An 18,769-nucleotide genomic window follows, 5' to 3' on the forward strand; every position below is an offset into this window, starting at 1 on the left:
AACTCCAGTGATGGTCTAGGACAGCTCTTCTCAATAGAAGCAGGAGTGAAAGAATGAAATGACCCTGCGAGTCACAAGGAACCCCCCATTTTCTGGTTTCCCCATGAAGAAAGTTTTTTTTAAAGCTAAAATTAATTTTAATAATATATTTTACTTAAACCAACACCAAAGAGATTATTTCAACATTTAATAAAGTTACTAATGAGATGTTTTACATTGTGCACGAGTGCGTGTGTGCGTGCGTGCGTACGTGCGTGCATGCGTGTGTGTGTGTGTGTGTGTGTGTGCGCGCACATGCTAAGTAGTGGAAATCTAAGCATATTTCAATTTAAGACAGCCTCAGTGTTTGGTGCTCGCTGTGCCTCTGTCTTAGCAGGCAGTAAGCTCCCTTGCCTGTCCTTGTGACTTAGAGGGGCACCAGGCTCCCACAAATCCTTCCCCCATACTACAGTAGAGTCAGATTTTGAGCCCAATCCAGCTGATTCCCAGGACCCCCACTCGCTGCCCCCTCCCTTCTTATGGAATTTAGTTACTCTGGGGGTAGGGGGCTGTTTTGCTTAACAGAGGGTCTCACTACTGTGGAGTCCTGGCTGTCCTGGAACTCACAGAGATCCCCCTGCCTCTGCTCTCCGAATGCTGGGATTAAAGATCGTGCCAGTGCACTCCAGCATCCACTGCCTTTTGCTTGTAGAGCCCTTTCTACAGAGGAGCTGCCCTGGGCTGGGGGTGAAGCCGAGTCACTTCAGCGCTGGCCTCGCATGCACGAGGCCCAGGATTGGGTCCCTCACACAGCATAGTCTGGCCAGAGTGACATACGGCTGTAACCCCAGCACTCAGGAAGTGGAGACAGGAAGATTGGAATTCAAGGTCATTCGTGGCTACAAGGCGAGTTCAAGGCCAGCCTTGAGACTTTCTCTCAAAAAGAGAGAGCAATGGGAGTGCTCCCAGCTGCCCAGTCTGCAGCTCTGGAAGGCAGGTGGATTGCTATGTCATTGGTGCACAGGCCTAGAAAGGCCACAGAGGCAGCTTGCTCAGTCGGAGGCGATCGGGGAAACTTCCCTAAGGCGGTGTCCTCTGGTCTCAACCCCAGTGCACAGACCATCCTGAGCAGAGTGGAGAGGGGCTTTAGGTGGGAGGTGAAAGCGAAACTACAAGCCCATTATGCAGGGCGTGGTGGCGCACGCCTTTAATCCCAGCACTGGGGAGGCAGAGGCAGGCGGATCTTTGTGAGTTCGAGGCCAGCCTGGTCTACAAGGTGAGTCCAGGACAGCCAAGGCTACACAGAGAAACCCCATCTCGGAAAAACCAAAAACAAAGCAAACAAGCAAACAAACAAACAAAAACCTACAAGCTCATTGCTGTGGCTACCATGGCCAGCTCCCCTCCCCACAGGGGCTCTGGTTCAGTGTCTCTCTGGTCCCCCTCAGACTCATCAGAAACACCAAGGTGGGGTGTGGTGGTGGGGCTTCCTTAGGTCCCCTCAGTTTCAGCCTCACAGTGAAGGGTCAGTGTGACAGATAGGGAAGCAGGCTCTGTGCATGTGACAGGGCATCCATGTTTCCCTGTCCACACACAGTCAGCCACACAGAGCCGTGTGTGTGTGTGGGGGGGGGTGTCCAGTGTGTTTGGGGAATTCTGAGCTCACTGGGCCAGTGGTAGCCTGTCTCTGCTGCCTGTTCCACTCTCACCTCAGAATGCCTCCCCATCTTGAGCACCAGTTTATCTTTCTGCAAGATGGGCTGAGACCCTGGGACATCCCAAGGAGTAGAATGTGGCGTGTGTGTCCCAAGGCTGTGCTCCGGCCTTAGGAAGGAAGCAATCTGGAAGAGCTTCCAGGAGGAGGTGAGCTGGGTGCAGTCTGATGGCCAGGGGTGGAACCTTAGGAGAGCAAGCTAGCTGTGGGAGCAAATGCAGATGGGGGGGCAGAAGGGAGGGGGGACAGGGAAGGGAGGGTGGGTCTGCCTGGGCTCTGCAGAACCATGACTGCAGGCTACATACTGTCATCCACCATGAGCCCAGAGCTGCCCAGAACTCAACCCCAACACTCTCATCTGCTCCACCTGACTACAGAAGGGAGCTGAGGAACGTGAGGAAGCTGACCACATCCACACAGAACTGCGCTCATCACCTACATCTGGCCAGCCCACCGACCCAAGGTGGCTGTCCCCTACAGGGCAGCTGCCATGCTAATTGTCCCCATTTTTTCAGATGAGGCTGAGGCTCAGGGAGGTTAAGGAATTTGCCCAAGGTCACAGAGTGAGTCACTGGTTAAACTGAACCCAATTTTAGAGGACTTCAAAATGGGAGCCGGGTCTGGACCATCTCTGAGCATCCCTTTCCAAGCCCCCAGCCGCTCCTCTCCGCCCCGCCAGGCCTCAGCCTCCCAGGGGCTCTCCTCTTTAACCACCTCCAGGTTTCTTCCAGGTCAGGTGTCTCCTGAGGCCACAATCGGTCTCCAGAACTGGTGCAGTTATAGATTTTGGAGGGAAGATATTTGTGTTCCCCAGCCCCAGGACCTGTGCCCGCCTGGCTGACTCTCAGGGAAACTCAGGAAAGACAATTAAAACCAGTGTCCACAAATTAGGATTCTGCTGGAGAAGGAACAGGGGCTTGATTGAGCGTGACATCGGCTGCCTTTCTGTTGTTAATTGGGGCAGCGATACACTCATTAACCCCAGGCCCTATCGGGCATCGGCTGCAGGGACTGGTGCTGAGGCCTGGCTGAGACAGCCTTTGGCTTCGGGCAGACAGGAGTGAGCTGAGGCGGTCCTGTCCTTCAGCGTCAGGCCCTTCCAGCCTGGGCCTAACCCCTCCACATAGCTCTGGCTTTGCCTCCGATCCTGTCAGCTTGGCCCTCACTGTGCAACCTGGGCCAGCCCCTTTCCTTCTCCGAGCCTGTTTCTTGGTCTGCACAGAGTGCAGGGGCTGCTGAGAAGACAGCGCAGGCAGCATGTGTGTAGTAGGTGTTCACTCAATAACACCACCAGCTGTGGCCTCTTTGCCCCAAAGGTCCACCTTCCAGAAGCTACTGGGCTCTTGCCAATCTTGGGGAATCATCCACCCATGAATGTGCAACCCAGCTTGCATCCCTGCTGCTCTGAGCTCAGATCGCTCACACACACACACACATACACACACACACACACACACACACACACACACATACACCACACGTTCACACACACACACAGCACATACGCTCACACATCACATATGCTCACACACTCACGAGCACATGCACATACACACACCCACACCCACGCAGTGCGCGCATATACACATGCACACACAGCCTTTAGCTCCTCTTGCCAGGCTGTGCTCGGTAGAAAAGGTACTGTTGTCATGGTGGAGCCTCTGCCTGCACTGAGAAAATTTCTACATAAGTCCTGACAACAGCTCAGCCGACTGAACACACTTTGACTGTGCCACTACACACCTAACAATAGTCAAGGTGACAAATGTGTGCTCTGAATGTTTGACTTCATTTTCCTTTTCCTTTTTTCTTTTCTTTCTTTCTTTTTTGTTTTTGTTTTGTTTTTTTTTTTTGTTTTTCAAGACAGGGTTTCTCTGTGTAGCCTTGGCTGTCCTAGACTTGCTTTATAGACCAGGCTGGCCTCGAATTCATGGAGATCCACCTGCCTCTGCTTCCCGAGTGCTGGGATTAAAGGCGTGCGCCACCACACCCGGCTGCCTTCATTTTTCAAAGCCCCCAGTGGCTTCCCTGAGTCTTAGCAGCTGCCCCTAAGTGGACATTTCACAGCGTGTATCTGGACTACCCCTCCACACAACACTTCTTGCTCCTGGGGTGCTCACTCCCCGCCACCTCTCCAATGAGGTCCCCTCGATCACAGCTTTCCTGACCTCGTCACTAGCCTGTTGTCTTTGGGCTTGTCTCTGAAGCTTGGGTCCCAGGCCTCAGGATGGGGCCAGGCACACAGCAGGTGCTCAGTGGACCCCACCATGCTTGTGGATATACTGGTCACAGTTCTAGTGACAATCCGGGAAGAGTCCAGGCTGAGTCTTTTCAAGCTGCCCAAGAAAGCAAGGCTCAGAGGGCCCAGGGATACAGAAGGCAGGAAGCCCATTTTACACCCCAGTTCTTGTACAAGAAACCCTACTTCCTTCAGGCCCGCGTAGGTGGACTCTCATCAGTTTATTTCATCAGGGACTCCTGGTCCTCAGGGAGGGAGCAGGAAGGCACAAAGTCAGTTCACAGCTCCAGAGCTAGCTGGGAAATTCCCCCACCAGAGCTGGCATTTTATCTAAGCCTGCTCTTTTTTTCAGTGTGACACGTGGGGGTCATTCTAGGAAGCCTGCTGGGTGGGGATAGGTGCTTTCCTGGTTTGATTAGTTTTCCTGTCTAACCCTCTCATTTAACACTGCTTAGAAAAGGAAACCGGAAGACAGGCAAAGAGGGCAACCGAGGCAGCCCCAGCCAGAGCCCCTCCTCCCTGGAGACAGGACAATACCTCTGGGCTCCACTCAGGAGAGACTTCTTCCTGGGCCACTCTTGGCCTGACGGAATGCCCACACCTAAAGAGGGAAAGAGCAAGCGAGAGGGCTGTCTCAAGCAGGACTGACTTAGCTGTGTGTTCCTCGTGAGAGACAAACAGGAGGAATCCTGTCCTAAGGCTGACGGAACGTGCGGTGTGCTCCAGTGGGAAGATGGCTGCCTGAGCTTGTAGTCAGACCAACTCTGATCCCCTCCAACCCCCTCCTCAAAGAAAGGCTCTGTCTCAGAAAGGTCCTGGCCTTCAAGGAGCCCACGGGAGACTTCAGACACATACACCAGAGACCGCTGGGTATGGGTGTTGTTTGGGGCATGCCCTGTTTCTTCTGCCATGAAGCATAGCCTCCCCTCCCGTCTCCAGGCTTGTTAGACTGTATGTGGAAAAGGCATAGAGTGTGGAGATCCTGAGGAAATGCAGGCATCCATCAGCGTGGAGAGCCAGAGAAGGCTCGTAGCAGAGGGGACAAGCTTGGATTGCCAAACTGACAAGGCTGCGCAGTGATGGGAGACTCAGAGCAGCAAAAGGCCTGTCACAGGCAGGTTCCTACATCCAGCTTTCACGGGCGGTCTCCACTCCTCCACAGGGCGCCTGTACCACCGGCGCTATTATTTACTTAATATTTATTTTTCAAAGCATCTTTCCCATTTTACTTGAATAAATTCAGCTTAAAAGGAGACTTTTATTACAGCCATAAATGGAAAATCAGCACTGCTTGCCATCAGTAGAGGGAAACTGTAAAAAACCAACAGTATGCGCGAAGCAGCCAGCGAGGTTGCGGGCTCCTGCCTCTGCCTCCAGTTTGCTCCAGAAACGGAGGCGGGTAAAGGGAAGGTGAGCCAAGAGGACGTTTGTTGTTAAATCCAGAGACATTCTTTCCCCAAGCAAAGGGGCTTGGGATATAGATCCCTCTGAAGAGTTGGGTACCCCTGGGCACCCCCAGCTTCCCAGGCTGTTCCAGTTTACTGGTACCACAATTCACACTTAGACGTCCGAGGCCTGGCTGGCACTGTGCCACAGACCCGAGCCTTCGCCTGCCACTGCCATCAGTTTCCCCTCCACTTTGTGATAGTTGCGGTGCTTGGAACAAATGAAACAAAAACCAAGGTAGGAGACCCTTTGGTCTGTTCTGCTCCAAGCTGCGAAGCAACTGCTCAAGGCGCTGGCTTCCCTCCAGAACAGAAGAACGCCGTGTGTTGAGTTTAACAGACACAGGAGGGAGCAGAACACAGAATTTATGAATTTTGAATGAAACGGAGAATCTCAAGGCGGGATCTGTCCCTGTGGGAGCTGGCTTCTCTCCTGCACAGGAGCAATACCCACCCCAGTGGCTGTCTCCCATCTCATCTGATCCAAGGCCAAGGTCATCCCTGCAGCCTGAGGTTCCTCAGCTCCTGTCCTCACAAGTATGGGTTGCGCTGGCCTCTGTGGGAAAAGGACCAGGAAGGAAGGGGAGGGGCCAGGGCGGAGGGGCCACGACTCGCAGGTCGGGGTCTGGGCTACAGCCTGATGTATTGCTATCTCTGAGCTCTGGTTCCCCACTTCATTGGCTGAGGGGCTTATTTTGATGAGGGGACAGACTAATGAAAGCAAAGACGTTGTGTGATGTGTGCGGCACAGCAGGTCCCTAACACTTATTGGTAGAATTACTCATTGATGAGGGTTAGACATGAGCATGTTGACCCGAGTGGGGTCTCTGCCCACCCTGGTGTGTGTGCGTGTGTGTGAAGGTTGCCACAGCCAATACAAATACATTGCCTATTTAACTGTATGCCAGGTGCCTGGTGATGCTGCGTCTCAGTTTTCTGTATTCCCCAAATGAGAGCAATGACAGCGTCTACCTTAAAAGCTTGCTGTAAGATATAACACGGCCACTGTCTGATGAGGTGGTCTGCTTCCACGCAGGAGGGCTATTTCCTTCTCCTTCCCCAGTGCCGGCTGGGATCAAAGGCATGTGCCACTATGCCCAGCAGCCCTAGTTATTTTCAACCGAAGTGAACTTTACTTAAAATTCACCAACCCCAAAGTGAAGGATGAAGAGTTGTTGGGAGCAGTGTTGTACATTAGCTAGTCCCCGCTGGTCCCCGCTAGTCCCCGCTAGTCCCCGCTGGTCCCCGCTGGTCCCCGCTGGTCCCCGCTGGTCCCCGCTGGTCCCCGCTAGTCCCCGCTAGTCCCCGCTAGTCCCCGCACGGTCTCACCACACCAAAGGAAACCTTAGCCAGGAAGCTGTCTCCCTGCCCCGGCAGCTGCCCCTCTGTACGGCCACTTTGGATGGATCTCTGCTGGACACGCCTGCGTGGTAAGATGTAAGCCGTGGTCTTCTTGGCTTCTTTCACTGAGGACAGTGGCTTAGAGGGGAGTGGCAGTATTCCTTCATATTGTGGGTTTTTTTTGTTTGTTGTTTGCTTGCTTTTTTACATTTTTATCTATTTTACTTTGTATGAAGCGTCAGGGTAGGGCTTGGGCCAAAGCACACGTGTGGTGGGAAGACAGCCTTTGGGAGTTGGTTCTTTCCTTCCAGCTGAGCTCAGGTGACCAGGCCTGGCGGCTTTACCCACGAAGCAATCTCACTGGCCCTTATTACACAAGCCAGTCCTTCCTTCCTTCCTTCCTTCCTTCCTTCTTTCCTTCCTTCTTCTTTTCCAAAAGAGGTTTTTAAAAAAGATTTATTTTATTTATTACATATACAGTTTCTGCCTGCATGTATGCCTGCACAGATCTCATTATAGATGGTTGTGAGCCATCATGTGGTTGCTGGGAATTGAACTCAGGACCTCTGGGAGAGCAGACAGTGCCCTTAACCAACCTCTCCAGCCCCCAAGAGAGAGTTTCATCTGTCCCAGGCAGACCTCCAACTTGCTGTGCAGCCAGAGATGACAACCTTTAACTTTTGATCCTCCTCCCTCTGCCTCCCAAGGCCTGAGACTGCAGATGTGGGCCACCATGCTCAATTATGTGGTCCCGGGGAATAAAATCTGGGGCTTTGTATATGCTAGGCCAACACTCTATCAAGCGGGCTATGTCCCCAACTACAAGTGTTTCTTGTTTGTTTGCTTGCTTGCTTGAAACAGGGTCTCACTTTGTAGCCCAGGTTGGCATGGAACTTTCTTTGTAGATCAGGCTGGACTTGAACTCTCAGAGATCCGTCTGCCTCTGCTTCCCAAGTGCTGGGACTAACGGTGTGTGCCACCACTGCCCAACTTACAAGTGTGCCTTTAATGCAATAGGAATTGTCACCCGATTCCCACTACAACTGGAAAAGTGGCCCTTCTCAGTCTCCTCTCCTTACTTATGGGGAAACTGAGGCACAGAGAAGGAAGGAGCCTGTTTATGTTTCCTGCCAGGCCACTCAGACACTATGGATGCACCCACTGAGCAGGCAGTGCTGTCACCCAGCAGCTGGAGGCAAGGCTCCTCCCAAGGCCACCAGCACACATTAAGGGAGATGGCAGCAGAATTACAAATCTAGGGAGATTTAAGGAGAGCAAAAATATTCTGGCACTTGCAGGATTGTGGGAGTTGATCAGGCTTCCCCCGGTGGAATTCCTACCTCCTCCTCCCACACAGGCCAGAGGGAGGGAGAGGCAGGCAGGTGTGGGAGGCTCAGGGAGGAATGCCAGGGCCAGCAGAAGGGAGCCAAGAAGGCCAGAGTCCTTTTGGACTACAGACATTCTGTTTTCTTCTTTATCTGGCTGTCCTGCAGAGCCAGCAGGGGCTCCTTGTCCTGATGGCTAGCGGGGCTCACTGGTGTGGATGAGGGCCGAGATCTGAGCCCCGTGGTGTGACGTCAAAGCCCAGGCATATGCCTACCTGCTGCCAAACAGGCAGAGAGGGGCAAGAGCAAGGAGCAAGGATGGCACTTTCTCTAGGTCATAGGAAGGGGCACCGTAGATGCAGCCAAGAGAAGAAAAAAGAGCTGTGGGGAGACAAGAACGATCCCCAGAGAGTCTGGGGCAGGAAACTGGGGTGGGGGGGGAGATGGAGGGAGTGGGGGGTGGGGGTGGGGATGGGCAGAGAGGAGGTGGCAAAAGAGTGAGCTGCCGAAGTATACAACCAGGGGGCTCCCAAACAAAGCTCTTGGGCAGCTCAGCTGGCAGGGGCAGAGCAAGGACTGGTTTGGGGCCACCCCTGGTCCCCACCCAGAGCCTTGAGTCTGCCAAGTCACAACCCCTGCTCACCCTGCCCATCCGCATTTGGGAACCCTAAGGTGGCATCCGACGAGGGGTCTGAAGAAGACAGAGGTGGAGCTCCCACTACACTCTCTCACCACAGCCCACTCCTTGTTTCTTCATCTGTACAATGGGTGTTCGAGGCTCACACCAGCTCCAGGGAGTCCTGAAAACACGGGGGATGACTTTTTTGTAACCGTTCACACGCCGACACAGAGCAGGTTCCCTAATGGTTCCTCCCTCTCCAAGGCTCTGGTCTTCTCTTCTTTCAGAGAGGACTGGCCTAGCCTGGCTTCTCCAAACCTAAGGACAATTCCAGGATCAAGAATTTTGAGCAGAAGGGGTTCTGCCCCACCCCAGGGCCTTTGCACTTATGGGTCCCTTGCCCTGGCCAGAGGCAAATAACACCAGAAAGCAGAGAAGAGAGGGAGGGGGAGGGGCATGCAGGACTAGGCTAGTGACGGGGGACCCTTGCCTGCCCCTCCCTCTCTGGGCTTGCATGCCCAGAGACCATTAGTGTGGCTTTGTTTTGAGTGCTGATTCCACTACCGAGAGCTCTGGCCTCAGGGCCTCCATTAGGGACCCTTTCCCGGGGCCGATGACAGGCGGCAAACAGCTCCCCAGCGAGCCGGCAGTAATTGCTGCTGTCTCCAAGGCCGGAAATGATTTTTTTAAAGTCTCACAAAGCAAAACAGACACCCGACTGCATGCTTTCTGCCTTCCCACCTCAACCAGGAAGCGAGCCTGAAGGTCTGAGCATTGAGCCCCACTTGAGACTTCTAAAGGCCAAGAATACGCTAAGGAGGCCACGCTGGGTGGGGCCCAGGCCGACCATGCCTGTCGGAGCCTCAGTTTCTTCCTCTACAAGCTAAGCATGCAGAATGATGTCAGCCTGTGGCTTGGAGCACAGGAGACCTGGAGGACAGCCAGGAGTGAAGGAGGGAAGCAAGCCAGGCAGGGAAGGGCATAGGGACATGTCTGCAATGGGAGTGAAGCCTGGCACAGGCATGAACTGGGGAAGGGCACACACTCCATGCACAAATGCATGTGTGCACACACACCGGTTCCCACCTCCTTCCCAGACGATATTGCTGTCCTCCCCTGATGCCAATGCCGGGACCACACAAAGCCACACTCAGTGGCAGGTGGCATTTCCTCCAGTCTCCCACACCAGCCTGAGCTCCTGTTCCACAGACTGCACCAGGGTGTGTGGAGACACCGCTCAGTGCATGCTTTGCAAGCACAATGACTTGAGTTTGATTCCCAATGTCATAAAGTTGGGGGGGGCGGGGTGCTTGTAATTGCAGTGCTGGGGAGGCAGAGAGGTAGACCCCTGGGGCTTGCTGGCTAGCCAGTGAGGCCTAATCAGTAAGTCTCAGGCCGATGAGAGACCCCTGTCTCAAAAAAACTAAGACGAGCTGTGCCTGAGGAGAGACACCTAAGGTTGTTCTTGGGCCTTCTCTACATGTGCACACTGGCATACAACTCCACACATATATGCATGCATATATACATACATGCATACACACATGCATGCGTACATACATACATTTACTTGTGAGACCCAGGGTTAGATTCCCCAATGACACAAAGGGAAAAAATACAGCTCACTCCAGGGACCAGCACCCAGGTCCAAGCATGCTCTCTAGACCCTGGCCATTGCTGGCCTTTACAGCAGGTTGTACAACTCTCAGTTTCCTTACTAGAGTGATGAGGCTATTTCTCCTGAGAGCCAGGGTTGGAATTCAGGGTCTCCCACAAGTTCTTTGGAAGCCTAAGCAAACCAGGTTGTGTTTCCAAGGCGGCAGTGGGTAGTTCTCATTAGACTCAGAGGCTCCTGATCACTGAGGAAAGTAGGAGCCACTGGTCTGGGTAAGCCGTGGCCTTCCGAGCTTCAACATTTCCTTACTTATTCATTCGTCCATTACTCCTCATTCACTCATTTGGCTGACGTTTATTGAATACCTACTCTGTGTGGGCATTTCTGAAATAGGTAATATATGTTTGTGGTTATGAGATGTCATTTGATGAGGGGAGTGTGTGTGTGTGTGTGTGTGTGTGTGTGTATGTGTGTGCATGCGTGCACGCACGCGTGCATGTGTTCCGAGAGGGCGAGGGGCATGCGGAGAGAAGATAGATATAGCAGACACAGAGAATGGGATAAGGAGACAGAGGCAGAAAGGAGGGGGAAAAATGGGAGGAAAAGTGACTGAGAACACCAGGGGAAAATGGGTCTTGGGAGAAAGAACAGGCAGATGGCAGGCACAGCACCTGGCAGGTGGCACTGCTGACCCCAAGCTGGTAGTTCCCCAAGGCCCCTTTCAGCACCTAAGCTGACATCCCAAGGGTACCACGGAAAGTAGAAGAGGCTGACCCTGAAGCAAGGGCCACAGAACGGAGGGTCCCAGGCTGGCCTCTTGGGCATGCAGGCTGAAGAATAGCTAGGCTCCCTCCTAGCCTGCCCACACCCCGGCGACAGCCACCCAAATACACACTCCAGGCACGCCTGTAAGCTAAACCATTACTCCCTATGCTGGGATCCCCAGATGGAGACACACAGCAGCACACATGTTCACGGTGGCCCCAGCATTCTCCCTGACAAAGGCCTCCCAGAGTGCCTTGTGGGTTCTTTCAGGCAGAACACAGCACCCTCAGTTCCCTGGCATTCCATCCCCAGTGACAGTCTCACAAGCCAGGGCAGGGAGCCAGGGCACTGTCGGGTTCAGAACCAGGGGCTGCCTGCACACACTGCTGGCAGCCAAGCAAGCAACAGAAAACACAGGAGCTTGGCTCTGTGCTCCTCGCCCAGGCTAAGCCTGGCTGTGCCCTGCCACGGCTCTGTGTCTCCAGGTAAATCACATCCGAGCTCCTCTCATCGTCCTGATGTGAGAAACCAGGTTGCCCTTGACTTTGTGGTGATGACGATGACCACAGGCTGAGAGGAGAGCAGGGAAGTCTACAGAGAAAACACTGCATGAGTCTTGGGCTCAGAACCCCAAGACTCAGGCTGTGAGGGACCACAGCCCCCACCCCTAATTCTACTCACATCTGCTACTACAAGCAAAGCCTGGGCTCCAGAGGGATCTTTTTTTTTTTTTTTAGAAGTCTAGCCTTTAGAGGTAAACTCAGCTTTGTTCAGATCGGGAAACTGAGGCCAGGAGAGAGGCAGGCAAGTCACCTAGCCAGGCAGAGGCAAAGGGAAGCTGGGCAAAGCCACTAGAGTCTACCCGCCCTTCTCCCACTCTAGCGTTTTCACTCTGATCTGGAAGAGAGGCATCAAGCCAATGTCCCCACCCCAACACAGTGGTCTGGGAAGGCTCACCTCTCCTGTGTTCCTGAGGTGTAAGCAAGCACTCTCCCCACTGGGAGCTCTCTGTGTGCTCTTCCACCTATTCCTAGTCAGCCCGTGTGGCCACCTTACAGCATGTCAGATCTTTACAAACACCTGCTGAGTTCTGGCTCCCCCACCCTCCACTGACTCAGAGGTGGGACGTTCGGGAAATAAAACAGGATCCCCCTCCATGACATCCCCGTTTTTTAGAAAGTGGCTGGGTCCTGCTTGCACACCTGCTTGTGCTGGGGGTTCATTCTAGGCACCGATGTTGCCTACAGGTCAGTGCCCTTCCCTGGCTCCCTGCTCCCTAAATAGCCTCACAAAGTATACTTAAATATTCCTTATGGGTACGGTTGTCTGCCTCCCTCACAGACCCGAGAACTGCCCATGGCAAGAACCTTATCTTTCCACTTCGCTAATAGTTTCCAGGAGCTGAATGGCCTGACATGAGGCAGGTGCTCAATTGATATCTGTCGAGCAAATGAATGAACAGCTTCTCACACTTGGCAGCATCCCCCATCACGGTATAGACCTGGCATGCCCCCAAAGCTGCCCATTCCCACCCTGGGGCCCGGGTACCACCTGTACTATGATGCTCTTAATGGTTTCCTATAAACAAACCCACCATTTTTTTTTAATACCCTCTGACTCTCATCCTAAGCAATCATATCTGTGAAATCACAGTTTTGATGTGCCGGCTATATTTTCCAGCCCACATTAAAATAAATGCATAACTATTAAAATGTAAGAGGTTTGTCTGGGCTCTGCCTAAGTCCATCTCTCAGGGAGGACCCAGGCTCGCCGAGGCCCTGGGGAGGCCTTGGGAGGGATGGAGACATCAGTTGGCGGGGTAGGGGTGTGAAGTAGAGCTGAGCGCAGCCCCCAGAGATCCCACTGGTGGCATCCAGGAAGAGGGGAGGTACTTAGCTGTGAGGGGGGGATAGGCTCAGCCTCCCACCGTCCTTCCCCCACCCCGGGATACCCGGGTGCCACAGGGAACCATCAGGAGGATCTGATCCTATATCACAGATGGTTACCCGGTGGTGGCTTCTCTGTGTTTAACACTCTGCCCCTTCTTTGGCTATACCATTGGATCAGGGAGGAAGCCCACTTGCACCCCCTCACCCACTTGGCAAACACACTCCATAAGAAACCCAGTGGCTGGGCCCAGACTACACACTACAACGTGAAGTCAGCCTTACCCACCCCACCCCATGCTTGCTGTGGCCAGGACTCTTGAGGAAACTCCAGTTTCATGAGATTGTTTTTTTAGTGTAAACTATGGATTCCTTGTGATATTTAAATTATTTCAGTGTTTAAAAAAATATGCTAATGTGGATGGAGCAAGTGTGAGAATTTGGATCTCAAGCCTCTACCTTGCCATCCATCCACACACCCATCTACCCATCCATCCATCCATCCAATCCATCCATCCATCCATCCATCCATCCATCCATCCATCCATCATTTTCTGCATCTCCCTGAGATGGCTTAAGATGCTTTTCCCACCACCACATCAACCCTAAAGTCTCAGACAGAAGCTGTGGAAGTGGGCATGAACCAGGTTACTGCTCTTTCTCTCTCCCCTTTCTTTCTTTCTTTCTTTCTTTCTTTCTTTCTTTCTCTTTTCTTTCTTTCTTAAAGATACTTTGGTTGCTTTTTAAAAAATTTAGGCTGTCTTGCTATGTAGCCCTGCAGGCCACAAGGAAACTGCCCATCGCCCTTGCTATCTTTGGTATGCAGCAAGGAGCAGAGTCCAAGAGGCCACCTGTAGCTCCCGTTTTTTTGGAGGAAAAAAAAAAAGGCCCCAGGAGTCTGCTGCTGACAGGCAAGGTGTCAAGAGCAACTGGTGTAAAGGCCTTGAGGTAAACCATTTCTGAGGGCCTTTTCCCATAGGAGGCTGCGAGCCCTCAGCCCGGGCGGAGTGTTTATGAGAGTAATTGATGCATAATCACCAGTGCAGGAGACAAAGGAGAACACACACATTTTTAACACGGTAACCTTCAGGAGACAGGGACTCAATTTTCTTCAGCAGTCCAGCTACCAAACCAGCCGGCTTATTGATGGCGAGATACCAACAGTTAGGTAAGGAACCCTGGGAGGCCAGAACATGAGCCGCATGTCAAATGGCCCGGAGCCCCTCCTCCAGGGCACCTCACAGCTTCTTCCCGGCGTCGCAGACCACCTCAGACCAGCAATCGCTCACTGGACTAAGAGCCAGGCCAAGCTGAGGGCTTTGTCTGCACTGGGGGGCATTAATAATTGACGGTGCTGGGCTGGGTCGGGGCGGCATGCTGCAGTGGGTTTTCAAGGCTTCTCTGTTTAGATGACTCTTCCTTAGGAAACCAAAGCCAAAGCCCAAGCGCTTGGTGATTTCCACTGTATATCCCCCAGCAGGTATGGGTGACTGAGGCAGGCTTTCCCACCTCAGACACCAAGGAGCTCATTAAAATGCAGATTGGGGGGCGGGGACTGAGGTGTAGCTCAGTGGGCTAGCTCCTGCCAGGCAAGTACAAGGCTCCCCCACTCCACCCCCCCCCACCTCGATCCCCCAGCACGATTAAAAGAAGGGCGCGGCAGGTAAAGGTGCTTGTCACCATGCCTGACAACCCGAGTTCAAACTCCAGGACTCATATGGTGGAGGGAGAAAACCAATTCTAGGATGTTTCCTCTGATCTCCACAGCACACCTCAAAAAAAAATAAACGAATGGAAAAAAAGAAAAGGAAGAAAGGAAAGGAGAGTCAATGGTGGTGGTGGTAGCGGGGGGGGGGGGGCAGAGAGGCATACACATATCACACATACTCTGATGGACTCCGACGAGGGCCTTCCTGACCCCACCCAGAAAAATCACAGGGCGCTCAGATGTGGACTCCAGAAAGATCTGCCACCTTCTTGAGCTTCTGGTCTCTCTTGGTGAAACACACTGCTTTACCAGTTCCCTGAGGAACTGGGAGTGGGGAGGGGCCCTTGGAATGAAGGCTATGCCAAGAAAGACGTTCATTATAGGATTGGGCTGAGTCTGCCACTCAAGATGACAGGGCCGCCAGAGCCACCTGCATGCCTTCACTCTGAATCTGGCCCTCTAGGCTCTGTACAGACTTGGTGACCTTGGGTAAGTCGTTGGCTCTCTCAGAACAAGGTTTTCTTGAGTTTCTAATGCCAGCCTCACACAAATGATGCTGGCCTGCATGAGTCCACAGTGGCAAGAGGTCTGCCGGGTATCTGGAACACGTAGTCGGCATCTCAAACACTATAGCTCCCTTGCCTCCCACCTCTGCTGGGAGCAAAGCAGTGAGCTGGTCCTTTCTTATAAGGAAAGCCAGAGCAGGTGTGAGTTTCCCTATTCTGCCTCCAGTACTGGGGTTCAGGGTGCCTTCTCAGAGCCAGGCACTATGCATTCTGTGAGCTTTTGCAATGCTTCCTTTGAAGGGGGGGGGGGGTTGTTGGGTGAATGTGGGAGCGGGCTTGGGAGTAAACAGACATCCTTGCTGACCTGCCACGTCACTGGCAATCCGTGTGACAACCCCGGGGACAGACAGGTGCAAGGCGATAGCTGATGGCTGGGCAGGACCGGATGGAGCTGAAGCCACGAGCTGACACCAAGCTAAGCAGTTGTGGCTCACAGGCTCGTCCCCAGGTATCCCCACTTTTATCCCCAACCCTTCACCCCCAACCCAAAGACACCATCCTGACCTGGCCGTATTCCCAGAATCAGCTGAGGACACGTGGAGCCCAGGAATAATGAAACGACCAGGCTCCAATCTGCTAAACGGCAATTTCGGGGCTTTTTTCAGCACACACAGCTTTTATCAAATTGGTATTCTCCTCCTGAACACAAATGGCTTATTAGACATGACCCACTTATTCGCCGCGTCTCACTATCATTAATAACTGTTTCTTTTTGTGATTAAGTGAGTGGCTCCAGACCCTTCCTGTGGTGACAGGGTGCTGGGCCCGGCAGAGGGGCAGCTGTGGGGCTCCTTCGCAGCCACGACTTGGTGACTTTGAGCCCCGGCAATGTCGAGAAGGCAGCCTGGCTCCCGCAGAGCAGCCGGGCCATTTCTTGAGGGACAGAGCAGGAGGTCCCAAGGGGTGACCCGTTTACCCAGAGGCACAGTCAGGAGGGGGTCAGATTCCCAGCAGTAGGTTCTGTCTCCGTCTGCCTCCAGCATCTCCCCCTGGGCCTTCAGGGATTGGTCCAGAGTGGGGATGGGGAGATCACAGTGGGGCCCTGGCCCCTCTGCACAGCAGGCACCACGGGGCTGGAGGAGACTGTCACACAGAGGGAAGAGCCTGTTTGCTCAAGAATGACCCAAGTCCTGGGGTCTGGTGCCCCAAAGACAGAATGACTGTAAGCCCCAGAGTTCCATGTTCGTACCTCAGGGGATCTGAAACTCAGAAAGGGAAGTCCTTCTCAAAGAAGCCACCTAGTGTAAGTTTTGACAGTGCCAAGGAACTGAGCTGGGCGAGCAGCGGGAGGAAAAAAGAAGGGAGGGATTCCCAGTTTCCCCTGAATGGGGAGGAATGTGACAGAGAGATGAATGTCCTGGACCAAGTGCAGCTTCGCCTGACAGACCCTGGAGCCAGCCTTGGCTCAGCCACTATCTCACTGTGTGACCTTGGACACCTCCCTTCACCTCTCTGAGCCTTGATTTCCCATCTGCAAGTAGAGCATCAAAATAGTCTTTATTTACCGCCTCTCCAGCCAGGTCAGCAGAAATCAGGACGGACACAAAGGTATGTAAATGAAGCACTGAGCGAGGTTTCTGTCAAACAAAGTGGGGTGTAGAGGCAGGGATCCCAAGCGTGGCTTTGCAAACCCCTCCCTCCTGAAGCAACCCCATTCATGCAGCAACACCCTTAAAAGGCCTTCCCTGGGTCTCTAGCCTCCCGTGCACACCCACCTCACTCAGTCCCATCAGAATAAATCATCCTGCCCTCAACCCTTTGTTCAAACCTCTCCAAGCCTGGGCACACAGAGCACAGCATGGGTGCTGCACAGCATGGGTGCTGCACAGCATGGGTGCTGCAGCCTCCCCTGGGGGACAGGATGGATGGGAGCAGGGTCTCTTCTGGTTTCATCTGTCCCTGCCCCATAATACTGCGTGGCTCAGGGGCAGGGAGCCTCCTCAGAGCTGCCTGCCTCATACCACTCAACTCTGCTGCTGCCAACTTGGGTTCCTGTGGGGAAGGGAGAAGCTTCAGGCAGTTGGGCAGGCAGTACTGGAAACACTTGCTCGCTCCCTGCTCCCACAATGCTGGAGTTGAGGGTTCAACATTTCAGTCCTCTGGGGGCAAAGGTGAGATAGGGGTGCTCAAGAGAAGGGTGCCCTGTAGGATTCAGGGGTTTTCTGTTCACCCCCAGAGACAAACAAAGCACCCTAAATTCCTCTTTACTCCCTGTCTCTGCCTGGAAGAAGTGACCTCAACTACTCCAGTGTATCCCAGTTGTCCGTCCCTACCTCCTCACCCCCACATTGACCTTATCCCTGGGATGCCACCCACATGGTAAAGGAAGATGCCACCCAGGCTAGCAGGTCTCAAGCAACAGCATCTGGCGCCCACCAGGACCATTTCCAGCGGTAGGAGGGATGGATCCCGATGAAGCGGACAAGGGCAGCTTCAGCGTTAAGCCCACAAAGGAGAAAGGCATCCAGAGAGGAGTGGGTGGGCAAAGTGCGTGCACAAGTGTGTGTGTGCATGTGTATCCGTGTCTGCAGGCAGACAGACAAGAGTTGTGGCGAAGCGAAGCATGTGTGCCCGGGTGCCAGCTGGCAGGGTGAGCCACTAGCCAGTGTCTGATGTGTATGCGTAGTGGGCACAAGTGTATTTACCAGCGAGGAGAGGCTCGGAGGGGGTGTGCGGAGTTGTGAGTGTGGGATGCAGGATGCAGTGAGCGTGGCTGAGGGTGTCCGCGGCTGGAGACATCTGTATGGTCGCGGAGGTGTGTGCGTATCCGCGTGAGCGTGTGCGCGCGAGGAGGAGGTCTTCCGAGAGCTGGGGCGAGAGCTAGTGTGTGTATGGGGGGGTGCGCTTGCGAACCCTCCTCCCAAAGCTGTCCAGAATGGGGGCCAGGGTGGGTCCTCAGTACCAGCAGGGGGCGCCCCGGGACTCCGGGCCGCGGTCTCAGCCATAGCAGGTTCAAGCCCAGCAACCGCCAAGTTGGAGCGGCTGCGGCCGGGGTGGGGTTCGGTGGGGGAAGTCCGTGGGGGCAGCGCGCGAACTCACCGTGTCCAGAGACGTGGTTGTCCCAGGGCGCATGGCTCGCGGGCCGCGTGGCGCCACCGAGTTGCAGGAAAAGTGCCAGGTAGTGGAGGGCGCCCAGCGCCGCGGCCAGCGGGGCCCCCATGCTGCGCGCTCCGGACGTGGGGCGCCGCCGCCTCACATCTGGGCTCCGCAGCCTGCAGAGCCTGCGCCCGCCGTGCCCTGCCTGGCGCCGCCGCCGCCCTCTCCCGCTGGCCCCGGTCCGGCCCCGGCTGCAGGCAGCGAGCGCACGCCCAGCCCGCCGCCTCCGACTGCGGGACTCTTCGCTTGCGCGGAAGGCCACTTCGTGCCGCCGCGCACCCGCCCTCCCCCTCGCTCCCCGCCCTGAGCCGGCGGCGGCGGAGGGATCCGCAGCTTGATTTATCATCAAAGTTTTGCCCAGGCTGGGATTTTTAAAGCGGTACTCGCAACTGGCTTCCCGCGCGGGAGCGGGGCTGGGGCGGGTCCGGGTGCGGGAGACCACCTGGGGGCCCGCTTTCCCCCCGCGGGGCA

At 54.3% G+C, this 18,769-nt stretch overlaps 1 protein-coding gene across 1 annotated transcript in view; it reads right to left on the reverse strand.

Annotated features, from left to right (window-relative positions):
• The window catches only part of VSTM2L (V-set and transmembrane domain containing 2 like), a 31,128-nt gene extending 12,582 nt beyond the window's left edge, over window positions 1-18,546 (reverse strand). Inside the window, exon 1 of the mRNA XM_084774888.1 lies at window positions 18,242-18,546. Within this exon, the coding sequence (XP_084631014.1) occupies window positions 18,242-18,362 (121 nt within the window). The 5' untranslated portion in view covers window positions 18,363-18,546. The remainder of the gene's footprint in view (window positions 1-18,241) is intronic.
• Between the last annotated feature and the right edge of the window lie 223 nt (window positions 18,547-18,769).

The sequence above is a fragment of the Acomys minous genome (assembly GCF_964271855.1).
Source record: "Acomys minous genome assembly, chromosome: 3".
NCBI classification, from domain to species: Eukaryota; Metazoa; Chordata; class Mammalia; order Rodentia; family Muridae; genus Acomys; species Acomys minous.